The 24,729-nt window shown below is 42.4% G+C and overlaps 1 protein-coding gene across 4 annotated transcripts in view; it reads left to right on the top strand.

The window, feature by feature from the left end:
- Positions 1-24,729, top strand: part of AKAP13 (A-kinase anchoring protein 13) — a 319,382-nt gene that overhangs the window by 250,265 nt on the left and 44,388 nt on the right. For all 4 annotated transcript variants that reach the window (XM_088024950.1, XM_088024951.1, XM_028122139.2 and 1 more), the window contains 4 exons: positions 1,467-1,575; positions 13,666-13,708; positions 15,379-15,511; positions 21,617-21,791. In XM_088024950.1, the coding sequence (XP_087881076.1) occupies positions 1,467-1,575; positions 13,666-13,708; positions 15,379-15,511; positions 21,617-21,791 (460 nt within the window). The remainder of the gene's footprint in view (positions 1-1,466; positions 1,576-13,665; positions 13,709-15,378; positions 15,512-21,616; positions 21,792-24,729) is intronic.

Genomic DNA, 24,729 nt, shown 5'->3' with positions numbered 1-24,729 from the left:
TTGCCTAAGGCCTCATAACTGGCCATTAGCTGGACAGCATCAATCTCAGAATTCTTGGCTGTTAGTCTCACTGCTTTTTTTCACATTTTTGAAGTAGGGGAGTTTTAATGAGGAAATGGGAACACCTTAATTTCCTTAATATTGTTTATGTAAAACCTTTTCTGAAACTCCTATTTCTAGAATTGGACAGAGGACCCTGTCTGTTAGTAAGTGATGTCAGTTACCACTGAAGTCTTTCTAAAATGGCTTTTCTGATTTAGTCTTTCTAGATGAAGTTGCGGACATTTTCGTGCTTTCTTGTGCTTATTAACCTTCCTGGAACTGTCTGCTCACCCACACCTTTTGTCTTGTGTGCAACCTCAGAGTGGGTATTTGAGCTGATGGTATCTCTGATCTGGACAGGTTGCCTGCAGCCAGCTTCCTGCTGAAGGTCTCCGCCTTTCACTGAGGTCATTTTTTCAGACCTCACAGTTGTATTTGAAACATAGCAACTGTTTGCCTCAGACTCCATGGTTACACATGGAACAAGTTTTCAATAATCAGAAGTCTTTGGCACACTTGAGTTGAATTCATGGTGCTAACAGATTTTCATTGCTTGCCTTTGAGCACGTGCATATTTTAGCCTACTATGAAGGGAGGGGATTCATGACAAAGTTAGATAATAGTTCAAAATGGCTCTCAGAACAAAGGAGGGGGGAGCCCCTCACCGCCAGAAGAGTGCTAGTAAACACTGGTGGACTATCCTTCTAAGGGTGTTATTACAGGAGCTTCTGCAGTTGATTGCATTACGTGGCCTCAAAGCTGCTGTGAATTTTCTGAGGGAGGTAATTTACCAGGTTTCAGCCCCCCTCTTGTTCCTGTAGAAGCAGTCTAATCTTAGAAGAGGAAACGAAAGCAATTTAGGCTGCTTCCCAGATGCACAGCTGCCTTGCTCTTGATCTTAAAACACCTTTTACTTGCAGCTCTGTTTCCAACTTGTTAAAATCAGAAAATAATATTACTGATATCTACTGTATCTCTAGAAAGGGCGTTTAGATTCTCGAAGAACAAGAGCTACTGTATGTAGTTTGGTATTTCCAGTGAAGTTGTTTTGTCTGATTATGCATTCAACAGATGTTTACTAAGCATGTACTAAAGTTTAAAACATTATCAGGTATCATGAGGGATATGAAACCCACTGTACAGGATGGCTACTCGTTATTCCCATTTTACAGATAAGAAAAGTAAGGTTCATGAAAGCTAAGTAACTCCTCTGAAGGTAGACTAAATGAGTTAGACTGTTGTCAGGTAGCAGGGGCAGACTTGAATCCAGTATCTGCAGAGCCTTTGCTGTTAACCCCTCCCGGGTTCGGCCTTCTGCTCCTAGGTGGGGCCGGAAGGTACAGTTCTGTGCGTATCTAGAAATAATAAGAACATGTACTTAAAACCTGTTCTTCAGTTATTTATTTTGTTTCTTTACTTCACAGGCATGTCACAGATCTAAACAACAGGGATTCAATTATTGTACATCAGCCGTTTCTTCTCCGCTAACAAAATCCATCTCATTAATGACAATCAGCCATCCTGGGTTGGACCGTAAGTATACTACTTTTTTTTTTTTTTTAATTAAGTGTATTTTAAACACTTTCTCTGTCATTTTTCTCATTTTAAGACCCTGTAACGTTACCTTCCAAAATTTGCCTGCCTCTTCCTTTGAATGGCTCATTTACACAGAAAAGGTGACAGCTCAGTTTTGGGAACTTACTCCTTTTGTCACCTAAAAAAATCTCTTTTGTACATTAAATGCATTATAGTCTTAGGCCTAAATCTGACACGGATTTCTTTAAACTTTTTATTTTGAAGTAATTTTGGACTTTAAAAATAGTTACAACAACAGTGCAAAGAATTACCATATGTTTGGGGACTTAGAGTTCCCAAATGTTGTTATAACCATAACCTGGAGTCCCCCACGTGTTATATATGTTATATAAAAGTGTCATAACTTTTTATCAATCTTTCTTCCTCTATCATCATTTCTTTTAAAGTTTTTCTGAAACACTGGAGAGTAAGTTACAAACACAATGCAGTTATGTCTGAAAGATATTCTGTTCTATTACTGTAGTACAATTATCCAAATTTTATCCAGTATTTATTTCCTGAGCTCTTCAAAAACGTCAAGCTCGGGGCGCCTGGGTGGCTCAGTCATTAAGCGTCTGCCTTCGGCTCAGGTCCTGATCCCAGGGTCCTGGGATTGAGCCCAGCATCGGGCTCCCTGCTTCACGGGAAGCCTGCTTCTCCCTCTCCCACTCCCCCTGCTTGTGTTCCCTCTCTTGCTATGTCTCTCTCTGTCAAATAAATAAAAAAATCTTAAAAAAAAAAAAGTCAAGCTCATGAAGGAAAAAGAAACACAGATACATTTTTAGTTGGTTAAGCATGTGCCAAAAGAATTACATCTGCAAATGATGAATGGAGCTATATGCAGGTTTTGGACCCACTGGCTGGGCAAGTTAGGTAGATGTCTGGCATCCATAAGCACAGGGCCTTTGCAAATGAAAGATGCTCAGAAACATTATTTGAATTGGATGTAAATGTTTGCTGTGGAAAGTCAGCTTGTTCTTTGAGCAGGCCCACCTCTTTGTTTTAATTTTTAAAATCTTGATTATTTTTCTATGAGTAATTACAATTTGAGATCACGATGTAAAGATTTAATGCTCACCAAGGAGGTAGTGATCCATTATTTACTGAAAGACTGTGTATTCAGGGGGTTGAGGCAGAGGGAATTAAATAAACTCTATGGTGTTTCTGGTGCTTCTTCGGTGTCCCCTGATACAACTCATCTTAAAAGAGCTGGGGACAGAAGCAGCTGCCCTGCATTAGGGAGATGACTTATTGCAGGCCTCATCTTTTTAACTTCCACAGTAGAATTAAGACATGATAGATAATTCTATTAACCTTGTCCTCGTTTTCATGGTCAGTGCTGCACGTCTGGCCTGTTTGGTGTGCCTACTGATGACATGTTCTCAAAGATGCGGACGTGACCCCGACGAATTACAACTGGAATAGCTTTCCCTGTGTTTGTTTGGGTTTTGGTTTTGTTTTGATCTGGCTTTGGGTTAGAGTTTTTGCTGGTATGGAATGAAAATCATTAGAACAAAATCGTTAATACTGGATTTGATGAGCCTGGAGTGCTAGAGCTCAGTAGCCAAAGACAGGAAAGCGCTCCTAAGTGAGACATTTCAGCACTTTGTAGCTTCCTTCCATGACTAGTAAGTGTGGTGTCATGGTGGAGAGGCTACTCCCATAGCAACGGATACCCAACACCAACAGAATGTGTCCCATGGAGGGATCTTTTTCCTACATTTTGTGACACAGTCTCTTGCCTCGTGCATGAAACACTTCATTAATTTTTCCTCCAAAAAGCAAGATGGGTTTTGACTGTGTTTTCAGTTGCTAGCCAAACACTATAAATAATGCGGCTAACTCCCAGAAGACACTGTCCTAGAGTGGAGTTCTGGCACATGGAGCTTTTCCTCCTATTGCTGGGAAATGTTCTGCTCCCCTCACTGAGGGGACTGAAATGAGTTAGACTGTTGTCAAGAGTAGAGGTCTAAGCAAGAGTTTAATCCTTTGGTTAAAATAGGGTATCTTTATTCTAACTTACATTGTACATTTCATGCACGTTTGAATGATTAAGTCGTAAATCGGGTAGCTAGCCCCACAATTTCCCTGAGTTAGCATACGCTGTAATTGGAGGATTAATCACCTCTAATGACACTGTTTCTCCTTAGTCCCTCCCCATATACAATTAAATTAGTTTTCCCAAGTGTGTGTTTTTATTCTACTCTAGAAACATCAATTTTTTCACAGACGTAAAACTTCTGGCAGTTGAACAGAACACTAAACCTTGTGTCCCATGCGCTGTGCCTTTAAGCATCAGGATCACTGGACAGTTCTCAATTTGCTGGGGACTCCATTGCAAATCACTTAAATACTCTGCGGGATTCATCTCTGGTCATGGTCTCCCTAGCCGAAAGGATCATAATTAACATCTACAAAGTGATTTTATTTTATTTTTTTTTAAGATTTTATTTATTTATTTGAGAGAGAGAATGAGAGAGAGCACGAGAGGGAAGAGGGTCAGAGAGAGAAGCAGACTCCCTGCTGAGCAGGGAGCCGGATGCGGGACTCGATCCCGGGACTCCAGGATCATGACCTGAGCTGAAGGCAGTCGCTTAACCAACTGAGCCACCCAGGCGCCCTACAAAGTGATTTTAAAGCTGCGAAAGCATTCAGTACACTTAAAACGTTTTAACTGTTGTTTTACTATAAGCACACATTTCGGTGGCTGTGTGACCTTGGGCTAGATAGTGAAATTTTTTGTGTCAATTACTTGATTAAACAGGGGTAATAACGTGATAAGGCTTAAATGTTCATTTACGTCAAGTCCTTAGCATATTTCCTGGCTTATAAGAAGCAGTTGTTACTGTTATGGAGTGAGTTCCTGGTGCCTAGAACAGTGCCAGAGTCTGTCTGTCTCTGACCAGAGTGTAAACATTAAATGAGAACGCCGTCCCTCATTGTCTTAGAGGACACTTGTCTAGGAACAAAGTACTTTCTAAGCTCAACCTTATTTCACTACTTCCAACTTCTACCTGTGCTGTGTCTTCCTCCTTCAAAGAAATTAGCTGCTTCTGCCACAGCCTTTCACAGCTGTTAACATTTGGGCATTTCTGAAAATGTATGTCTCCTGAGCCTGTTGTCTGGTATGTCCTGTTGGGTCATTTTCTAGAGGAGAAAAACAGAGAAACTCAACATTATTTCTAAGCGGGGATCATTTTCTCATATCCATTGATACAGAGGAAAACACTGAGTAAAGGTGGTGACTAATGGATTTCTGTGTCATTTTCTGGGGTTTGGAAAGTAGACAGGCGACAGCTTCCTCGGGAACCACAACGTGTGGGGAAGCTGCCCTCCTGTCTTGGCTGTGCTGCTGTCTTGGGGGGAACATGAATGCGTCTCGCCAGTTCATTTTTTAGGGAATGGGAATAGCACCGAAGCTGCCTGCATCATGTGGGGAAATGCTGGGAAGGCTGCCCTTAGAGAAACTGCTCCCAGAGGTGTGTTTGGTCCCGTTTCTCCTTCTTGCATCAGAGCGGATGGAGTGGAGGCTTCCGGAGATGTGTTTGGCCCCATTTCTCCTTCTTGCATCAGAGAGCATGGAGTGAAGGCTCCCAGCTTGCCAGGAGACCTAGATGATTTCTTGATTGAACTTAATAATAAGCTTTGTTTTTGCATATACAGAATAATTCTCTTATTACAGATGATCCCTTTCCAAGAGTATATTTTAAAACATCTCATTGCTTGTACTGAGAAGATGCTTACGAATAGTAGAGAAAGTGCTTGGTTGATTGGGCCCCCGGAAGGGCCCTGACCACGTTAGTGGTGGTGATGTTAAAAGGAGAATTGTACCCGTTAGATAGATTTTTTTTTAACTCAGAGGCTTTTAATGAGAAATCGTTTTCCCTTCATTTTTCAGGGTGTGTTATCACAAAGAAGATACGTTGCATACATGTTGCGGATACGCCTTTAGATATTCATACAAATACGTTTTTCCTTATGATCCATGAAATTGTGGCAAAAGGTTTTGTGTCATAAGAGAGCTCATTTTCATTTCCTGAATTTGTTTTGCATTTGGAAGTAATGTTAGAAAGCACATAAAGAGGGTACCTTAACTTGTACTCGCGGTCACTGCCCAAAAAGCCAGTGTACGTGTATTCGTGCCAGTAGCTGTCTGATCTCTGTTATTGATGTAGCCGCAGACAGTAGTCTCGGATCACTTAGTTTTTGTGCGGGGTATTACGTTGGTGTAGGGTTTTTTCATTTCATTTAGGACACTGAGCTTTCAGAAATCCTGACAGAGGGAAATTCATTTATTACTTTGTTTATTCAGGAAGCACTTGCCTTACTCTGTGCCAGGCACCAGGCCAGACAGTGGTAGGAGAGGGATGAGCTTAGAGGCCCAGTTTCTTTCCTCACCACATTCACACAGACAAGAGAACAGGTGCACGTAATAGGAAGTGATCAGTGCCCCAAGTGAAAGAAACATTGGGCTTTTCAGGAGCATCTGACAGGGGCGGCTTACCGGGGAGAAGTAATCTCAAAGTTGAGACCAACAGGAGACTAGGAATTCGGTAGGTGAGTGAGTGCAGGCATGCCGCAAGGTGTCACAGTCCTGTTCCAGACCACCACGGTGAAGCAGATATCACAGTAAAGGAAGTCAGGTGAATTACTAGGTTTCCCAGCGCATATAAAAGTTATGTTTGCACTGTGCTATATAGTCACATGTGTAATAACGTGTCTAAAAAAAAAAAAGCCGTGCACATACCTAAATTAAAAAATACCTTATTGCTAGGGGCGCCTGGGTGGCTCAGTTGGTTGGGCGGCTGCCTTCGGCTCAGGTCATGATCCTGGAGTCCCGGGATCGAGTCCCGCATCGGGCTCCCTGCTCGGCGGGGAGTCTGCTTCTCCCTCTGACCCTCGCCCCCTCTCACGTGCTCTTTCTCGCTCTCTCAAATAAATAAATGAATAAATAAAATCTTTAAAAAAAATACCTCATTGCTAAAAAATGCTAACCATCCCCTGAGTTTTCGGTGAGTTGTAATCTTTTTGCTGGTAGAGGGTCTCGCCTCCAGGCTGGTGGCTGCTGAAGGTTGGGGTGGCTGTGCCAATTCCTCAAAATAGGACAGCAGTGAAGTTTGCCTTATAGATTGATTTTTCCTATCATGAACGGTTTCTCTCGCATCTGGTGCTGTCTTATAGCATCTTACCCACAGTAGAACTCCTTTCAAAATTGAAGTCTGTCCTCTCAAAACCTGCTGCTGTTTTTATCAGTTAAGTTTGTGGGATATTCTAAATTCTTTGTTGTCATTCCAACAATCTTCACAGCATCTTCACCAGGAGTAGATTCCATCTCAGAATCCAGTTTCATTGCCCATCCATAAGAAACAGCCCCTCATCTGTTAAAGTTTTGTCATGAGATTGAAACAGTTCAGCCCCATCTTCAGGCTCCACGTCTGTTCCTAGTTCTCCTGCTGTTTTCACCACATCTGCAGTGACTTCCTCCACTGACATCATGAACCCCTCAAAGTCATCCATGAGGGTTGGAATCAGCTTCTTCCAAACTCCTGTTCATGTTGATATTCTGACCTCTTCCCATCAATCACAAATGTTCTTACTGGCATCCAGAATGGTGAATCCCATCCGGAAGGTTTTCAGTTTACTCTGTCCAGATCCACCAGAGGAATTACTGTCTATGGGCAGCTATAGTCTCATGAAATCTATTTCTTAAAATAATAAGACTTAAAAGTCAAAATGACTCCCTGATCCATGGGCTGCAGAATGGATGTTGTGTTAGTTAGCAGGCATGAAAACAACATGAATCTCCTTGTCAGTCTCCGTCAGAGCTCTCAGGTAACCAGGTGTATTATCAGTGAGCAGTACTGTTTTGAAAGGTGTCTTTTTTTCGGAGCAGCGGATCTCAAGAATGGGCTTAAGATATTCAGTAAAGCATGTTGTAAGTGGATGTGCTATCAACCAGGCTTTGTTGTTCCACTGACAGAGCACAGGCACAGTAGATTTAGCATAATTTTTAAGGGCCCCAGGATTTTCAGAACGGTACATTGAGCACAGGCTTCAGCTTAAAGTCAGCGTCTGCATTAGCCCCTAACAAGACAGCCTGTCCTTTGAAGCTTTGTAGCCAGGCCCTGACCTCCCCTCTCGGGCTGTGAAAGTCCTAGGTGGCATCATCGTCTGACAGAAGGCTGTTTGCTCCACACTGAAAATCCTTTGTGTAGTGGAACCACCTTCATGAATGATCTCCGCTAGATCTTCCGGAGACCTCGCTGCTGCTTCTCCATCAGCCCTTGCTGCTTCACCTTGCGGTTTGATGTGGAGACAGCGTCTTTCCTTAAACCTCATGAACCAACTCTGCTAGCTTCAAAATTTTCTTATGCAGCTTCGTCCCCTCCTTCAGCCTTCACAGAATTGAAGAGAGTGAGGGCCTTGCTCTGGATTAAGCTTTGGCTTAAGGGAATGTTGTGGCTGGTGTGATCTCTGACCCAAACCACTAAAACTTTCTCCATATCAGCAATAAATCTGTTTGCCTTTCTTATCATTCATGTGTTCAGTGGAGTAGCACTTTGGATTTCCTTCAAGAACTTTTCCTTTGCCTTCACAACTTGGCTGTTTGACGTGAGAGGCCTACCTCTCAGCCTGCCTTAATCACTGTGCTTAATTTTTTCTAGCTTTTGATTTAAAGTGAGAGACATAGGACTCTTTCTTTCTCTTGAACACTCAGAGGCTATTGCAGGGTTATTAATTGGCCTAATTTCAATATCGTGTCTAGGAATCAGGGAGGCCTGATGGGGAAGGTGGGTAATGGCTGGTCATTCTCGCTGAAGTTCACTGTCTTATATGGGAGTGGTGTGTAGCGCCCGAAAACAATTATACTAGATCACTGATCACAGATTACCATAACAAATGTCATAATAATGAAAATGTTTGAAATATTGCAAGAATTATCAAGACTGCTAATGGACACAAAGTGAGGAAATGCTGTTAGCAAAATGGCGCTGATAGGCTTGTTCAACACTGGGTCACCACAGATCTTCAATTTGTAAAAGTTGCCATATCTCCGAAGTGCAGTTAAACGAAGTGCTGTAAAATGAGGTGTGCTTGTATGTGGAAAGCAAGACTGGGGAATTTGGGTTTCTTGTCTGAGGGCAGTGAAGTGATTTAAGGTGATTAAATGGATCAATTCAGACACTTCAGAGAGACCACACTGACGTCAGTGTTGGGGAGCAGAGGTGCCAGATCAGGAGAAGGCGAGGATTCTAGAATACAGAATCAAAAGAACTGAGTGTGGCGTGACAGAGGCCTTCAAGGGTGGTGCCCAGGTTTCTGTTCGGAGTAATTCTTTAGATGTTAGGTACCACTTACCAAACAAGAGTACAAGAGGAGGAGCAGGTCTGGAGGAAAAGCGAGTCCACTTCCGTGCTTGCTCAGTTTGCGCGGCCTGTGGGCTATCCCCCCCCAGAGGGGAGCAGTCTCTTGAGCCCAAAGGACAGCTCTGGCTGAAGGGAGGACAGGTATGTGTCACCAGTCCATCCTATGCAGACTGTACTTTAGGGAGGGCAGGGGGTGAGGAGGTTTGGGGTGAGGGAGAAGAGAGCAAAACACAGAATCCTGAGAAACACCACCCCTCCAGGTGTTTTCACTCTGAAGGAAAAAACTCCAGCTATAAATTATGACCATTAGGGTGCCTGGGTGGCTCAGTTGTTAAGCGTCTGCCTTCGGCTCAGGTCATGACCCCAGGGTCCTGGGATTGAGCCCCATATTGGGCTCTCTGCTCCACGGGAAGCCTGCTTCTCCCTCTCCCACTCCCCCTGCTTGTGTTCCTGCTCTCGCTATGTCTTTCTCTGTCAAATAAATAAATAAAATCTTAAAAAAATATGGCCATTAAAAATAATGGACTTGTTTTCTTACTCTAGCAAGGGGGTGTTTGTTTTGTTGGATGAATTTTTTAAGCTATATTGGAATTCTACATATTCAGAAATAAGGATGGAAAATTAAATACAATGTTGGCCTAGAGAGCCTTTCCTGGAACCAAACAGGCTTGTGATGTGATTCTGTTCAGCCTGGTTTGAGGTGCCTTTGACTTTGTTCTGGAACAGTCTGCATGCACTAACGTCTTCTGTGAACCCACTTCTCAGCCCAGCCGCGGATGCAGCCAGCAAGGCGGGTCTCCTTCTCCGTCCGCATCTCTCCACATCTCCTTAAGTCTAAAACCCTTTTTTCTCTTGGCTCTTCTTACTCCAGTGATGAGGAGGAGGGGTTGCATAGTAAGTAAGCAACTTTGGTGTCCATGGCTGTTCTCCAGAGTCTGACCAGTGCTGAAAATGCTGTCAGCTTAACTAAGAAATTGTCTGGGGACTTTTATCCCTTGCATGCCATCATTTCTAAATCACTTGTCTTCATGCTTCGCTTTGAAAATTAACCTAGATGAAACAGTTTTGGTCTTCTGTACACCACCTGCACTGGTTGATCCAGTGGCCTGACTGCAGGGCATGGGCATGTGTTCCTGTCCCACCTTGTACCTTGTGTGTACTGAGCACTAATTTCACAGAGCTTTCTATTTGACAACATAAATTTCATTTTTCCTTGTTTTGCTTTTTTTGTCTCATGGGACATCTAGATATCCACCTTTGGTATTTAAAAGCTAATGTTAAACATTTTTCTTCTCACCTTTCAGACGTGTCTTTAAAAATACCTTTCCCTTGGGGCACCTCACTGGCTAGAGCATGTGACTCTTGTTCTCAGGGTTGTGAGTTTGAGCCCCAAGGTGGGCAAAGAGATTACTTCAGAGAAAAAAATAAATAAAAAATACCTTTCCTTTGAGGTTACACCCCTCATGTAATGTAACCTAATATAAATTAGGGGGTGGGTGTTATAGATTCATTTCCTTCCTTCCTTCCTACCTTCTTTCCTTCGGAACTTTTTCAATCCTTTTACTACGGTGTGGATTTCAGATTAATATATTCTTAATTGATAATGCCTAGTTTAAAAACTTTATAAAGTATCATTTTTGTAAGCTTAGAAAGGAAATGAATTCTCTCCCCTCCCCATGAAAAGATCACTGTTTTCAATTATGCAAGACTTCTAGAGTATTTCAGGATTGCTATTTTTAATGGAAAAAACATTTCTATAATAAAGGTAAATAATGAATTGTTTTCATTTCATATAACTAATATGAGTCTCAGGGAATTACAGTATTCATATAATTGAACACCCTAATTCCTACCACTTGCTGACCCTATATTTCAACAGTATTTAAGTGTCTATTTAAATATTAAAATTTTATAATTAAGCAATATTAAGTTCAGAGTGACCTCTGCATTCTTACGAGAAAGTACCGTATGTACAGTAACAGAAAGTTTAGTTAATTTCTCTTAAATGGAGGTCTTACTATAGTCAGTCCTTTTTTTCCACAATTAAAAGATGTTTGGTAAATAGGCGCACCATGAGATACTTACTTTATACCAGTTGTAATAGGGAAGTTGTGAAAATCCACTTACAGCTTTGAGTGTTCAGAAATTCTCAAGCCTGTTTCAGCTCAAAGTATTTGTGATACCCCGGGAAATAGGTCTACTTATGGCCACTAAAACAAAGGTCCCAGTGGCATTTCTTCTACCACTAATACAAAATGATTAATATAAAACGGCACTGGTTATACAGTTAACCCAGCATGATGGAATCATAAAAATATGGATGCTTGAAGAGACCTTTGAATCAAGTATCTAGCATTCCTCAAAATGTGTTCCTTAAATTCAAAAATAGCAGTAGGCATTAGGGAGGTGGAGGGGAGAGGAAGATAAAGAAAGGGTGGGTTCATGGCCATGTAAATTTAGGAAATTCCAGTTAAGCTCGTTTCAGATGCTGATGTGCACATTGTGAGTTTCCAAGGCAGTGTTCAATGAGCTGTGTTTCCCAAACTTAACTAGCTTGGTAACCACAATATGTGCCTGATTATGCACGACGCCTCACAAGACTAGTATTATGTGGAACACACTTTGAAAATATTGACCGTGTCCATCCAGTAGTTCTGACCCTGGAATGTTATAGTATATTAGGTCTGCAGGTTACTTCAGGACTTTAAGAAAAGCCTAGTTGAAATACGCTGTTGACCTGCACTAGCACCTCAGAGGCCAACTTCAGTGACAGATGTCTCCGTTTTTGTATGTGATTGTACTGTGGAAGTAACGTTGGTTATTTCATCCTCTTAGGTGCTCTGAAAACTTGATGACACTTTAGGAATCTCAGAGGCATTGGTGGATTAATCACTGTTTTCAGAACCACATCTAAGATGTCACAGCAAATGAATTAAAATTTTTTCAGCAGTGAGAAGGTTGGAAATCCTTGTAAGAGTCAAAGATTGTCCCAGTACTCAATCACATTTTTGTTCAGTTTTTAATTTATTCAGAAAACTGCTGGGAGCTTATTCTTGGCCAGGCTCTTTGCTGGTTGGTATTTTTCCTCATTGTGGATTTTACGTTCACTTGTTCATATTACTAGGGTGGTAACTTCCCAGGTGATTGCTCCCGTGTACAGACAGAGTCCTGGCAGCGTGAGAGAATTTAATGCTGCTTCTACCATGCAAGGTTCCTTGGGTAGAAAAGGTTTTAAAGCCACTGATGTAAACCACACTCTTGGTTATTTGTTTAAGTAAATTAAGGCATCTGAGGTTAAACTGCTGACAGTTTCACACCTAGATCATGCAGAAACTCGGGGACAGATCCCAGATTTTCTTAACTCTGTTCATCTTTCGCAACTGGCTGTTACTACCATGCATTGTAAGTGAAATAGAAGAACCCAAATAGGTAAAAGGAAAAACCACAGAGAGCAGTCTTTTGAAGACTTAGAATTGATTTTTAATTTTCTTAGGCATTATTCCTTCTTGTTGGCTATTTACTTAGCAAGAGCTATCATTTTGCATTTCTATTCAGAATCTAGAGCAGGTTGGACATTTAAGAGTTTTGAATGCCGGTAATGTGGTAGTGGAACATCTTCAAATCTCTATCAAATTAAAATATTACAGTAATCTCATTATAATAATATAAACTTATAAAATTATAATAATCTCATAATAATCCTTGAAACCCATCTGAAGGAAGAAGTGTGTGTCCTGTTCACATTATAACAACAGTGGTACTTGTGAACAGACTTTGCCTACTGGTATTTCTGTACCTGATCTCCTAAAAATTGGAAACCATTTATCATTGTGTGATTGAGACCTTCTCCTCTAAGTCCTAATGTAGCTCAAGCTTTATTAACATGTCGTAGATAAAAGAATGTGGTGTTCCTTCTTTTTGCTCCACTTAGTGCCCTGCTGTCTGACCTAGCCTTACTTGTAATGACCTGCTTCACTTTATGGTCTGGTTGTCATGGAAGGAGGAAGGATGCATCTGCCCTACACGTTGTCAATGTCAGCCTGGCAAGGACCTTACCATGTGCTTTATCTCCCCGTCTCACAGATGAGGAAATGAAATCCCAAGATCTCACCCCAAATTAGGGACAAGACCAAGATCTTAAAAGACAGCGCTGATGCCCTTTTCCTGTTCACTTGTCCATTTCCTTCTAGGAATGCTCACGAAATTATCAGATATACATTAGCTAGACTTTTTTGGTATGGAAACCTTTGAAAGCAAAATGAACAGCATGCGGAATACGATATTTAATTTTTGATTTTCTTCCTGTGATGTCATCTCAGAAAGATGGCCTGTGGAAACGGAGCATTGACAGGAACAGGAATTAAACCTGTTTCGTGTGTGTTTGAACATGAGGAAAAAAATGTTGTTTAGGGGTTTGCTCACTAGCTTGAATCCTGGATTAAATATTTTGTCGTGGGGAATTCGCTCCTGTTGCCGCCTGTTTGTAGTTCCAATATTGAGGGGTTTGAGTTGAATTTTTCCTTCTTCCAAACCCTTGCTTAGACAGAGAAGGCACTGCGCGCTGGCTTTCAGATGCTGTGTCTGCTCTACGTGTATCGTTGTAAACATTCTAAACATCGGCTCCGTCATCCACGCACAGTCCTTTGGTTCCAACGTTTTCTCTCCCGTTTCTGTTTTCCAGATTCACGGCCGTTCCTTGGTACCAGTGCCAACCTGACCGAGAGGTACTGCATGTTTATTTTGTTACTCCTTTCCCCAAGACAGAATGAAGGAAACCCAGAATGTCTTAGGACATTTAACTAAGTCAACGAAGAAGTGAATTCAGCTCATGGGATTCTTCCTTGAGTAATCAATTTGGAATAATGGCTACAAGTGGTTTGTAAAGAAGGCTCTGGCCTTTTCAAATAATGTCCTCAAGAGTCTTTTACTTTTGTTCTCTACACTATCGCAAGGACATGTTTGCATGTTTATTCAGGAGAGGAAACACTTGTATTTGACTCTATGAACTTTAGTACTCTGTTTAGAGGAATTGTTCATCCCTAAGCCCGACAACATTTTGTTTCATTGTGTGTGTGTGTGTGTGTGTGTGTGTGTGTGTGTGTGTGTGTTACTGCTGCCTTAGCCATTTTAAGCTTTTAAAGTCCTTTTCTTCTGCCTGCACGGATATGGTACACAGTTCTGTCTGAGTAAGTTAATTGGTTCTTACTTGACACAGCAGGCAGAAGATTTGTATGTTGACTCATTGTTTATTTTTATATTCCTCTTGTCATGCTTATGGGGCTCTTGAGTATTCTAATGTGAGCATAATGGGGGTTCTGGTTGTTGCCCTGCACTTGAAGCTGCTCTCCTTTTCACAGAGGCATAAGCTGTGACTCAGTGATCCAGAACTCTCAGTATGAATGCTTCTCTTTGCATTTCTGTGATAGTTTATTTATCTTTTGTCCTCTAGAGCAGTGGTTCTCACACCATTTCCCCCTTATCATAATGACAGGCTGCTTTATTTTGTAAGCAGTTCTTTATACATAAACAGACCTTAGCTATTGAAGAGGATTGTTCCCCCTCTTGAGTTGTGCCTCTGTCCTCTCTCGAGGCCCTTGAGGTAAACAACTTTTCTGCGGAAAAGTTCTTAAAATAACGATTTGTAGAACACCTAAGAAAAGTAGTATAAGTAGATTCCTTTTCTGTGTAATGGATTGTGTGTACAAGTGCCCAGCATTCTTTGAGGAAATGAACCACTGAATTTCCTAAGATCCAAACTTAGTCCATCATAGATGGACTTAGATTCTTTGTAGCCTCCCTCCTAAAGTTGTGCAAAGCTGTATGCACCAGTATTGATTGATTGCCGAGTGTGCCAAAAGACTAGAAAAGATATGTGATTTCTGCTTTTAGGGAACTTGAATGTACATTCAGTCATAACAATTCCTGTGTCTGCAACCTTTATTAACATACCCATCATTCCATTATTGTACTTATGAGTTTCTTCTCAAGCACCTATTTGATGCAACGATGTTTCTAAATTGGGTGCTATTTTAGATTAAGAAGTTTGAGGTAAAGTAATAAATGAATAATTGACAGGTAGGCTGTGCTTCATACTAGGTCACTAAAAATCTGTTAGTAAAACATTAATGGCTGATACAAGAAAGCGTAGCCAGGTTTTGGCACCAGAGCGTGGGCATTGTGGTGTGCTCTGTTCTCAGATCTTACTTTGTGGAGTCACTCAGCAGCCTCTGTCCATCCTTGCTCTGCCTCCCATTCTCATGTGTGTATGTAAGTTGACTGTGACTTGTAGCTAAAATGTATATGGTTACAGAGAAATGTATTTTTTAATCTGTGTTTAATTTTTTAAAATTCTGTAGTCTTTTTAAAAAAAATCAATTGCCTTGTTTTTATTTAGCATAACAGAAGAGACCTATAGTTTCCTGCCACAAAGCCCCTCCAAGAAAGATTTTGAAGGGAAGAGTGGAACAAAAGTCAGTCGTACATTCAGCTACATCAAGAATAAAATGTCCAGCAGCAAGAAGAGCAGAGTAAGTACTGTTGGGGGCCTTCCCTGTGTGACCGCCTTAGTCGCTCACCCGTGGGCTCCTGTCACAGCCTGCATACACCCAAAAAGTGATGAAATAATGGGGACAAAAGGAAATAAACCCAGAAATAATCTCTGAAATAGCCTAATATTTGAAGAAAAATAACAGCAAGAAAAATGGCAACAAAAGGTGATACCACTGATTGGGTTTTTACTGTATGCTAAGAGCTTTCCATATGTTATTTTATATAATCCTTTCCACAGCCGCGTAAGGCAGATATTATCTCCCTTTTCTGGGAGTGAGCTACCCTATGTGGGTGTGTGTGCCCCCCACGTTAGTGGAACAGAGGTCCAAATCTGGACCTCTTTGGCTTCAGATCCCGTACGCTCAGGCACATGTTTTAATTGGTAAACCAACTTTAAAATGTACCTGAAGGGGGTGGCCTGGGTGGCTCAGTTGGTTAAGCGTCCAGCTCTGGATTTCGGCTCAGGTCACGATCTCGAGGTTGTGAGATGGGGCTCCGCACTCAACGTGGAGTCTGCTTGTCCCTCTCCCTCTGCTCCTCCCCCCCACTCGTTTTCTCTCTCTCTCTCTCTCTCAAATAAATAAATGAATAAATAAAATCTTTAAAAATAAATAAATAAAATGTACCTGAAGGATTTTATGCCAAGATCAGGGGATTTAAAATATTTATATTTGGATTTAGAGGTTAGAAAGATTGTCCCACAGAAAATTACAAGAACTTTTAAGACGAGAGTGGATTCCTAGATCTAGTTCCAATTGGATCTGCATGTTGCAGTGAATTCTCTTTAGTGAGTCAGGTCATGTTAAAGTACTTAAACATTTTTTTGTCTGTTTTTTTTTTTCATACTCATAGCAATATTTAAAATATAAAAATAAAAGATAAAAACCACCTGTAATACCCCACATAGAGATAGCTACTCTTCTAGTTTTTTTCAATGTATTTTTAAAAGCAAGGAAGACAAGGAGTTACTTTTCTTATACTGATTCCCAGTGTAAACCAAAACCAATTCAGTGTGACATCAGTCGGGAAAAAACTTAATGCCTCCCACTTCCCCTGTACTCCATTCACCCACCCACCCACCCAGACTCCAGCAAAATAAAGAAATAACAAAAAAACAGAGTTTTTAAATGGAAATCAGCAAAGGAGCTCTTGCCAAGGAATCACTATATATATGCATGTGTATACATGTGCGTGGTATGTACATACGTAGAAGTAAGGGAATGAACAAACACTGAACTCAAGAGTATTATTTTAAAAGTGCACCCCTCGCACTCCCCCCAAACTCCCCCCTGCCCAAAATATAGCAAGCTTTTTAAGCCCTCAGTTAAGTGGGCTGGTAGAAGTAGAGCCAATGAATTTTACGAGGTTTTGTAAATAAGATCACTTTCTTTTAGCAGATGCTAGGTTCAATCCTCAGAGGAATTTTTCCACAAAACCTGCCACCGGAATTGTGTTTTCATTTTTCCTGCCCAGGTGCAGAAGGGAGGAAGGTGGGCCAATCAGGAAAAAGACAAGAAAAGATGCAAGGAGTCTAGCAAATTTTTTCTAGAATAATCATGTATACAAGTATTAACTTCAGACATAGCCTTGTTTTATCATTTAAAAAGTTCAGGTTAAATAGTGCAGAATGTTTATCAGTGTTCCACAGATTGGCGGCAAGGCTTAAAATAGAGCCTTATCTTTTTGACTTATCACTGCTGGCTTGGACACTGGTTGGCATCAACAAAAGAAAATCTCCTTGCAAAGATCAGTATAAATTAGCCAACTATTACCAAATGATTTCTGTAGATGGTCTCAGTATTCTGCCAGGTGCTCCTAAAGAACTAAAGATCATCATCTTTACTTTGAGAAGTTCTATGATCTCTTTGGACACTTTCAAATGTAGTTGTGTTTGTTGTTCTGTTTTTAAAATGTGGGGTCTTCAGTTGGAAGACCAGTAAATAAGTGGCGAGTCCCCTTTCTCTCCATCTCTGCAGTGACCACGTTAACTTTCAGGGCAGGGCAGTGAATACACCGCAGATTGCATTAATGAGGGAATACAAATAGACATAAACAAAACCATATAAGATCAAATTTAGAAACTGGAACCTGACTTTTAAAAAAGTCTCATCCCATCCTCCTTATTTTACAAACTGAAGCCCAGAGAACTGTGCTTCAGGTCACAGAACTAGATAATATTAACTAAATAACCTCTTTGTGGGCTGACTTCTAGCAATTCATATATTTCATTTCATGCTCACTCAAAATCTAGCCATTACTAAACAGTATCTTTTTAACTTTTTAAATAACTCAGAGGACTGGAGTTTGCTAGTAGGGAGTGAGAGAAAGGCAGGAGAAAAGAAGGAAATCGTTAGAGCAGAGTCTGTCATCCCTGGCAGAAACTGTTATCAGTTGACCTTTCGTGTCCGAGCATCTCCTTTGCCAAAACGACAACACTGTTTTGCAATGAGACTGGTTCCTCTTTCACACGTGGCTTCAACATTTGGTCTTTGGGGGCTCATGCTGTCTCTGGCAGTGGAAACTCAAAAAATTACGAATCTGGGGGTGCCTGCGTGGCTCAGTCAGTTAAATGTCTACCTTCAGCTCAGGTCACGATCTCAGGGTTCTGGGATCAAGCCCCGCATCGGGCTCCCTGTTTGGCGGGGAGTCTGCTTCTCCCTCTCCCTGCCTCCCTGCTCATTCTCTCTTTCACTTCCCTCCCTTTCTTTTTCTCTCTCTCTCTCTCAAATAAATAAACTTTAAAAAAAAAAAAATTACAAATCTGTAACCCTGGATGGCAGTCCTTCACATTATGAGGTGTTTAGAAAAGTGCCCCACTGGCCAAATGTGTCAAGAAGGATAAGAGTCACCTTTCATGTAGAATAGCTTGCTTTTGAGAATGTACCAAAAGATAGTAAGAAATAGGGGAAATAGTGTCAAGTTACATTAAATACTCATCTATTATATGTGCTTAAGAGTTAATCTGTATGTCACACTCTTAAATAATATTCTAAGGAGCTAAAAGGAGCCAAAAAATTATTTATATTTTGCCTGTAGCACTAAGAGATAGAAAATTCCTCATATTTTGCCTCTAGCACAGATACATATATATATATAAGAATCCTATGTGTGTGTATACACACACACACACACACACACACACACACACACACACACACACACACACACACACACACACACACACACGATTTGAGAACTTGAGTACTGATCCTTCATATGTGCTTTTAAAAATTAGCGGTATCTGGCACGAGTAATTAAATGTATTCAGTGTTTTTTTTTTCAAAGGGGGCGAGCCTAAACAGGAAGTATAACAGGAAGACTGGCAGGTTCTGCTTTTGTCTTTTTAGTATCTTCTGATAGTACCATTTCCTGCTAAGTATGTTTGCTTGTTGCAGAGTATTGAAACACTAATGTGCATGGTGGTCCCATTCACAAAGGGAGTAGAGTGAGCCCCTTTAGACCATCCTGTCACACTGATGTTCTTCTTGGAGCTTTCCCCCTCACAGACAACTAGGAGACGGGCAGAAATGTTCTACAGAAATTCTTACTCTGGCTTGAAATGGGCGTTTGCGGGGCAAGGGCTACATTCCTGCAGAGCTGCTACTGTTGGGCTCTGCCTCCTTGGGCCTGTGCCCCCATAAAAGAACTAAACCCGTGAGCCTTACGGAGGTGCCCGCTGGAGTGTGTTTGCAAAGGCTGAAGTCTGTGTGAAATCCGGTTCTCTGTCTGGTTCCTTCTCCGATCAGAGATGTGCAGCCGGGGCGGTGGCTTCACAGCAGCTTGTTGTACAGCTGTCTGGAGTGCTCTCTGCTCTCCTCATGGTAATTGCTTGTCTAAAATGGTAGGTGGGGGAGAGCAAGAACTCGTTTTCCTTCTTAGTACCCTGGTGTAGTTATTTCCTGCAGCCATCCCTGAAATACTGGGAGCTCCAACTTCCCCATGTTGTTGAACATGGAAAAGTCACACTTGAGAAAACAACTGGTCATCACTTGACCACAGACTTCACCAAACACTGTTCTTAGGAAGCATACATTATGATTCGACATAATGAGGAGTCTTCTTAAGTAGATGTGTTCCTTAACTTCCAGGTGTCAAAAAATTGGCCTTGGTCCTTCCAGAGTGTCGAAGCACTGAAGCACTGTCCACACACACTATATTTTGGGGAATTAGTTTTGTTTCATTTCCCACGTCCTTTGTAACTAGGGTAGTTGGTTCTGCTGGCAGCATGCAAACGGTTAAGCCTGTCTTAAGGAAACCAGCAGCCTCAGCCCTCCCTCCTTCCCTTTCTCAACCAGTCCCTGGCTTCCTCTTATGGTCTCTCTGATGGCAACTCGAAGCTGCTGAGCTCTGCCCTGCAGGCATGAGCCCCTCCTCCTGTGAGAGCACATTTCCTGGCATGGGGGTCGAATCATGTCGGTAAAATGGGGTCGGTTTCCTGAAGTACCCCTCATAACAGTGAAATTCACAGGACATGGGGAGGTAAGAGTCTGATTTCTTTAGAGCACTAAATTCTAATAAACAGAGACAATGGGAGTTTATTGTTTTGTGTTTATCCTTGGAAGAACTAGTTGGGCTAATTGCAAAGGACAGGGGTATTATTTATTATTTATTTGGATTTGATGAGCATTGTGAGGCTTGAGAGAATGTTGCCATAGAAGATTTTTTTTCAACTCTTGGAGCATGCTTTAGCTCTCTTAAGCAAAGAGGCAGATGCTGTTCAGTTTAACGTTTATGCACAGAAAAGCCTGCAGCAAGATTTAGTTAAGAGAGAGAAATTACTTGAAACAATTCCACTTGTTACTGATTGTTATTAGAAGATTACATTCTGTAGTGGTTACTGATTGTCACAACAGTTTCCTGTTTTGTAAAGTGAAATACTTTGTTTTTCTCTCTCTCTACTTAGTTTTTACAGTTCTAAAGTGTAGCAGTTAAGTTCTTAGATATTTATTATAGGTGTTCTGTTAACCAAGGGGGCTGTACGTGAATTAGACTTGGCCAGCACTCGCCGGTTCAGTACAGCAGATGGGCTCGGAATTAGGATGTTGGGAGACCTGCGTTGTGATGTTGACTGCCGATCACTTGCTGAGTGACCCTTTGTGAGTCAACACACCTCTCCAGCCGCTGGTGACAGTGTCGTGAATGAACGCAGAGCTGTGGAGTCAGCCAATCTGGATCTTACTTCCAGCCTGGGCAGTTACTGGCGTGCGGCCTCAGATTCACTATTAAACCTCCCTGAGCTTCAGTCTCCTCAAACATGCTGTGAGGATCGTAACTAGTACTTCACTGGGTTGTTAGGAGAAAATACACCTAAGTCGCCTGCTGTCGTGCTTGGCACATAGCAGCTGTTGAGAGTTGGAGCTGGTATTTATCATCTTTATCTTCTCAGTTGTACAAAGGGAAGCGCGATGCCCGCCCTTTCCGCTTCAGAATTGTGGAGTCAGGTGCAGTCACGTACATAGAAGGTGTTGATTCAACGTGTAAGGCATTTCGTAGTTGTCGTGATCACAAACTTTGGGGTGCCCCTGTTGCAGGAATTTTTTTAGATGACAACAACGGTATATGTGTATGTAGGGGACAGTTAATACTTCCGGCTAGAGGGAGTCCAAGAGGAACCCCCGAACAATGCTTCCTGCCATCCCATCATCTTCCCTCTCCCCAAGGCTGATCCGAGAATGGTTGCCGTCCTTTCTGCTCCCCACCTGCAGCTGGCCCTCAGCTCATTGCTTGCTTCCTCCGTGGGCCAAGCTTGGGCTTGCTGAGGAGGGTTCATAGGCCACCCCAGAGTCCCCTCCTCTCAATGCAGAAGCCTCTTCCCGGGGTTGGTGCTGGGACGTTGTGTCCATTGGTGTGAATACCACTGAGCAAGCAGCCGACAGGACTGCTTCGCCTGCCTGGTCTTCGTGTAGCGTTTCCAGTGTAGCTGGAATGCTCACAACTTAGAAGAACCATTGTCCAGGACAGTGCTCCTGACTTGCATCCAGCGCACTCACCGCCACCCACCGATGACCCCATGCCGCCTGGGTGCCCAGGTGAGGGGAGGGCCTTCTGATGTTCAGTTAACTGTTGGTGCTTTCCTTTGGCAGGAAAAGGAAAAAGAGAAAGAGAAAATCAAAGAGAAGGAGAAAGAGTCAAAGGAGAAGGAGAAGGACAAGAAGATGGTCAACGGGCACACTTTCAGTCCCATCCCTGTGGTCGGCCCGATCAGCTGTAGCCAGTGCGTGAAGCCCTTCGCCAGCAAGGACGCCTACACGTGTGCAGGTACGCGACGTGCCTCTTCCTGTGAGGCACAGCCCTCTTGGCTCCGGGAAAGCTCCTTCCAGGTTTCCCGTCCACCCACCCATGTCCCTTCCTGGTGTGTGTGGGGAGGCTGGCTGTTATGTCTGTCTGAAACAGCCTGTGTGTCGTCAATTCCAGATGTAGAACATACAGCCGGCACGTTTTTACAGAGAGCCCCGATTTCTTATATTCTGTTCTGTTGTCCCCAAGCCCCTGCCTGTCCCAGAAGTCTGTGTCAGCATCGAAACAGCCTCCCTGCCTCAAACTCTGAAGCTATGCAGCAGTCCCTCGTCAGGTCCTGTATGCGCTTGTTTTTATTCTGGTACTTGGGCGGATGCTTCAGCTGTTTACCAACATGCGGTCATGGTGACTGCCAAGAGAAGGTGCTTGCACGTGCAGAGATGTCCCATATTGACCTGTAGCTGACGTGCTTCAAACCACCTTAAAGCCAAGTCTGTTAACTGAGCCCGGGTCCTGGTTTTGATACGATACTGGGCAGAGGATGGCTGGCTTTTTTTGTCAAGGACCACTAGCAGATATCTTAGACTCCGTGGGCTGGATGGTCCCTGCACAGCTACTAAGCTCTGCCCTTGTTGTGCAGAAGCAGCCTACGTGACATGTAGACCAGTGAGCATGGCTAGTGAAACTGGAATTTCATGTGATTTTTGTGTGTCATAAAATATTGGCCTTTTTTTTTTCCCCCAACCGTTTAGAAATGTAAAAACCATTAGTCGTGTATGGGCCATACAAAAGTAGGCTATGGGCTGGATCTGGCCCACAGACCCTGCTCTAAGGTACCGTGTCTCAAAAACACTGTCAGTTGGATATATAGAAAGTAGTGATATTTGCAGTGCACACCAAGGTAAATCAGTGAGGCTGCTTGTGGCCAGAAGGGACCAGGCTGGAGATCGAGCCACCCCAGGCCCAGCCCAGTCACCCAGGAGGCTGAGGTGATTAGCACCGTGTTATACCTACAACCACGTCAGACAAAACAGTGACTGATTCAGACGATCAGGACGTCATGACATTGTCTTGTTTACAGTCATTTGTGTGGAGTATCCCAAGTGATTTGTTACCAAAAATAATTAACTTACTGGAATTTGAAGTTTTTAAAAGCTTGTTTGAGCAGATTCAAAGCTACTGCAAAAATGATTTCCACCCACTTGCTTTCTTGAAGATTGGAGTGAAGCTCGCCTGCAGCCCGGCTTATTGCTGCCGCAGCTGTCGTACTTTCTGAATGACTGATCTTATCATCACGTTCTTTTAAGATGACTTTTGTGGGTATATTATATCCCAAATGTTGTCTGTAGCCCTGTTTGTTGTACTGTCCTATTTAAAAAAAAAAAAAAAAAAACATCTCCTGGGAAGAGCTCTCGAGATCTTTATGCATATCACACACACTTATGTCCTCCTTCCTGCACATAGCCTCACCAGGAAAGTAAGTGGTAAGTTCTGTGTGACCTCTAGAAAACAAGAGGCCACCGCTGTCTGCTACCTCCTGCATGTTTATTTGGGGGCCCAGGTTCTATGAGGCTCCTCCTTGGGACACCAACTGAATATCCTCTGGTTAGTTTCTTAGCCACTTGACACAGCTCCTTGGTACTGGAATAACGTGGTTGCCCAGGGCAGTAGTCACCAAGCACTTTTTAGTATGTTCATGTATCATTAGAACGTTCTTAACCTACTCACAAGGGGTATATATATTTAATGCAAAAATTACATGCTTCTCCTGTCCTACACTTAGAAAGAGCTCATTCTAGGGGCACCTGGGGGGCTCATTCAGTTAAGCATCTGACTTTTGATTTCAGCTCTAGTCACAATCTCAGGGTTGTGAGATCGAGCCCCGCATTGGGCTCTGTTGTGGGCATGGAGCCTGCTAAAGATTCCCTCCCCGCCCCCCCAGTAAAGAAGGAGCAGGGGAGAAAGGAAGGAGAAGAGAGGAGAGGAAGGAAAGAGAGAAAGAAAAGAGAAAAGGAAGCTCGTTATAGGAATAAGAGAAGTCAGATTTGCCATTTTCTTGTTTGCTGATTATTAGTCTTAATAATATTGTCTTAGGTCAGTGGTTTCTTTGCAGGAATTTGTGTAAGCTACTTTTTCATTTTATTTTAGTTGAAACTAAAGCTCACTTCATTGAGCACCTGTAAATTTCCATTCATCACAGCATGCTGAAAGTAAGTGAGTGAGGACAGGCACCAGTGTCCTCTCCCCTTTCAAGTGCTCTTACCTCTAGCAACCTACCTCTATACAACCTCTAGCATGTATAAAGGGAAGCTGCCCAACATAAAGGGCTGAATGAGGCACCAATATATCGTCTACATATTAACTGTTTCTCTTTAAAGTCAATATAAATGAAAGCTGTAAAATCTTGCTCCCATATCCCAAAGAATCATTTTGTGTATCCCTCCTGCAAAGTGCCTGTTCTCCATTTGAGGAGCACTGGTCTCAGAGAAAAACAGAAAGACTTCCTATTTCTTGATTGGACAGTATGAAATTGGTGTTCAAAGAACTTCAGTGAAGCAGACTGAATACCTGCTGTCTGCTATAAAACAAAAATATTCAACGCAATATATTAAAAAAAAAAATGAACACATAACTGAGCCTGCAGAAAGGAAAATCCCTGAAGGAACTCAGAATCAGAGCACTAAAGAGCCTCCCCCTTAGTAGGGAACAGGGTATGTGGCTCCAAGGCACATAGTGGGAGCTGGACCTGAGACCCCCGGATAAAACCAAGAGCTTTAGAGACTGCAACATCCATACTGAAGGACCTAGAAAAACTCCACCCACTGGCCTTTCAGAAGCAGCAAGGAAACGTGCCTTCTCCCAGGACTCTGAGTCAGAATTCTGCATCATATGTGAACCTGGGGTCCAAATTCACACCATCCATACCCCAAACTAAGAAATTTTCACAAGCAGTTGAATG

Source organism: Eumetopias jubatus, unplaced genomic scaffold (assembly GCF_037043125.1).
Source record: "Eumetopias jubatus isolate StellerSeaLion01/CBP00866 unplaced genomic scaffold, mEumJub1_p1.0 scaffold_7, whole genome shotgun sequence".
Classification (NCBI taxonomy): domain Eukaryota; kingdom Metazoa; phylum Chordata; class Mammalia; order Carnivora; family Otariidae; genus Eumetopias; species Eumetopias jubatus.
This window is presented reverse-complemented; position numbering and strand designations above follow the sequence as displayed.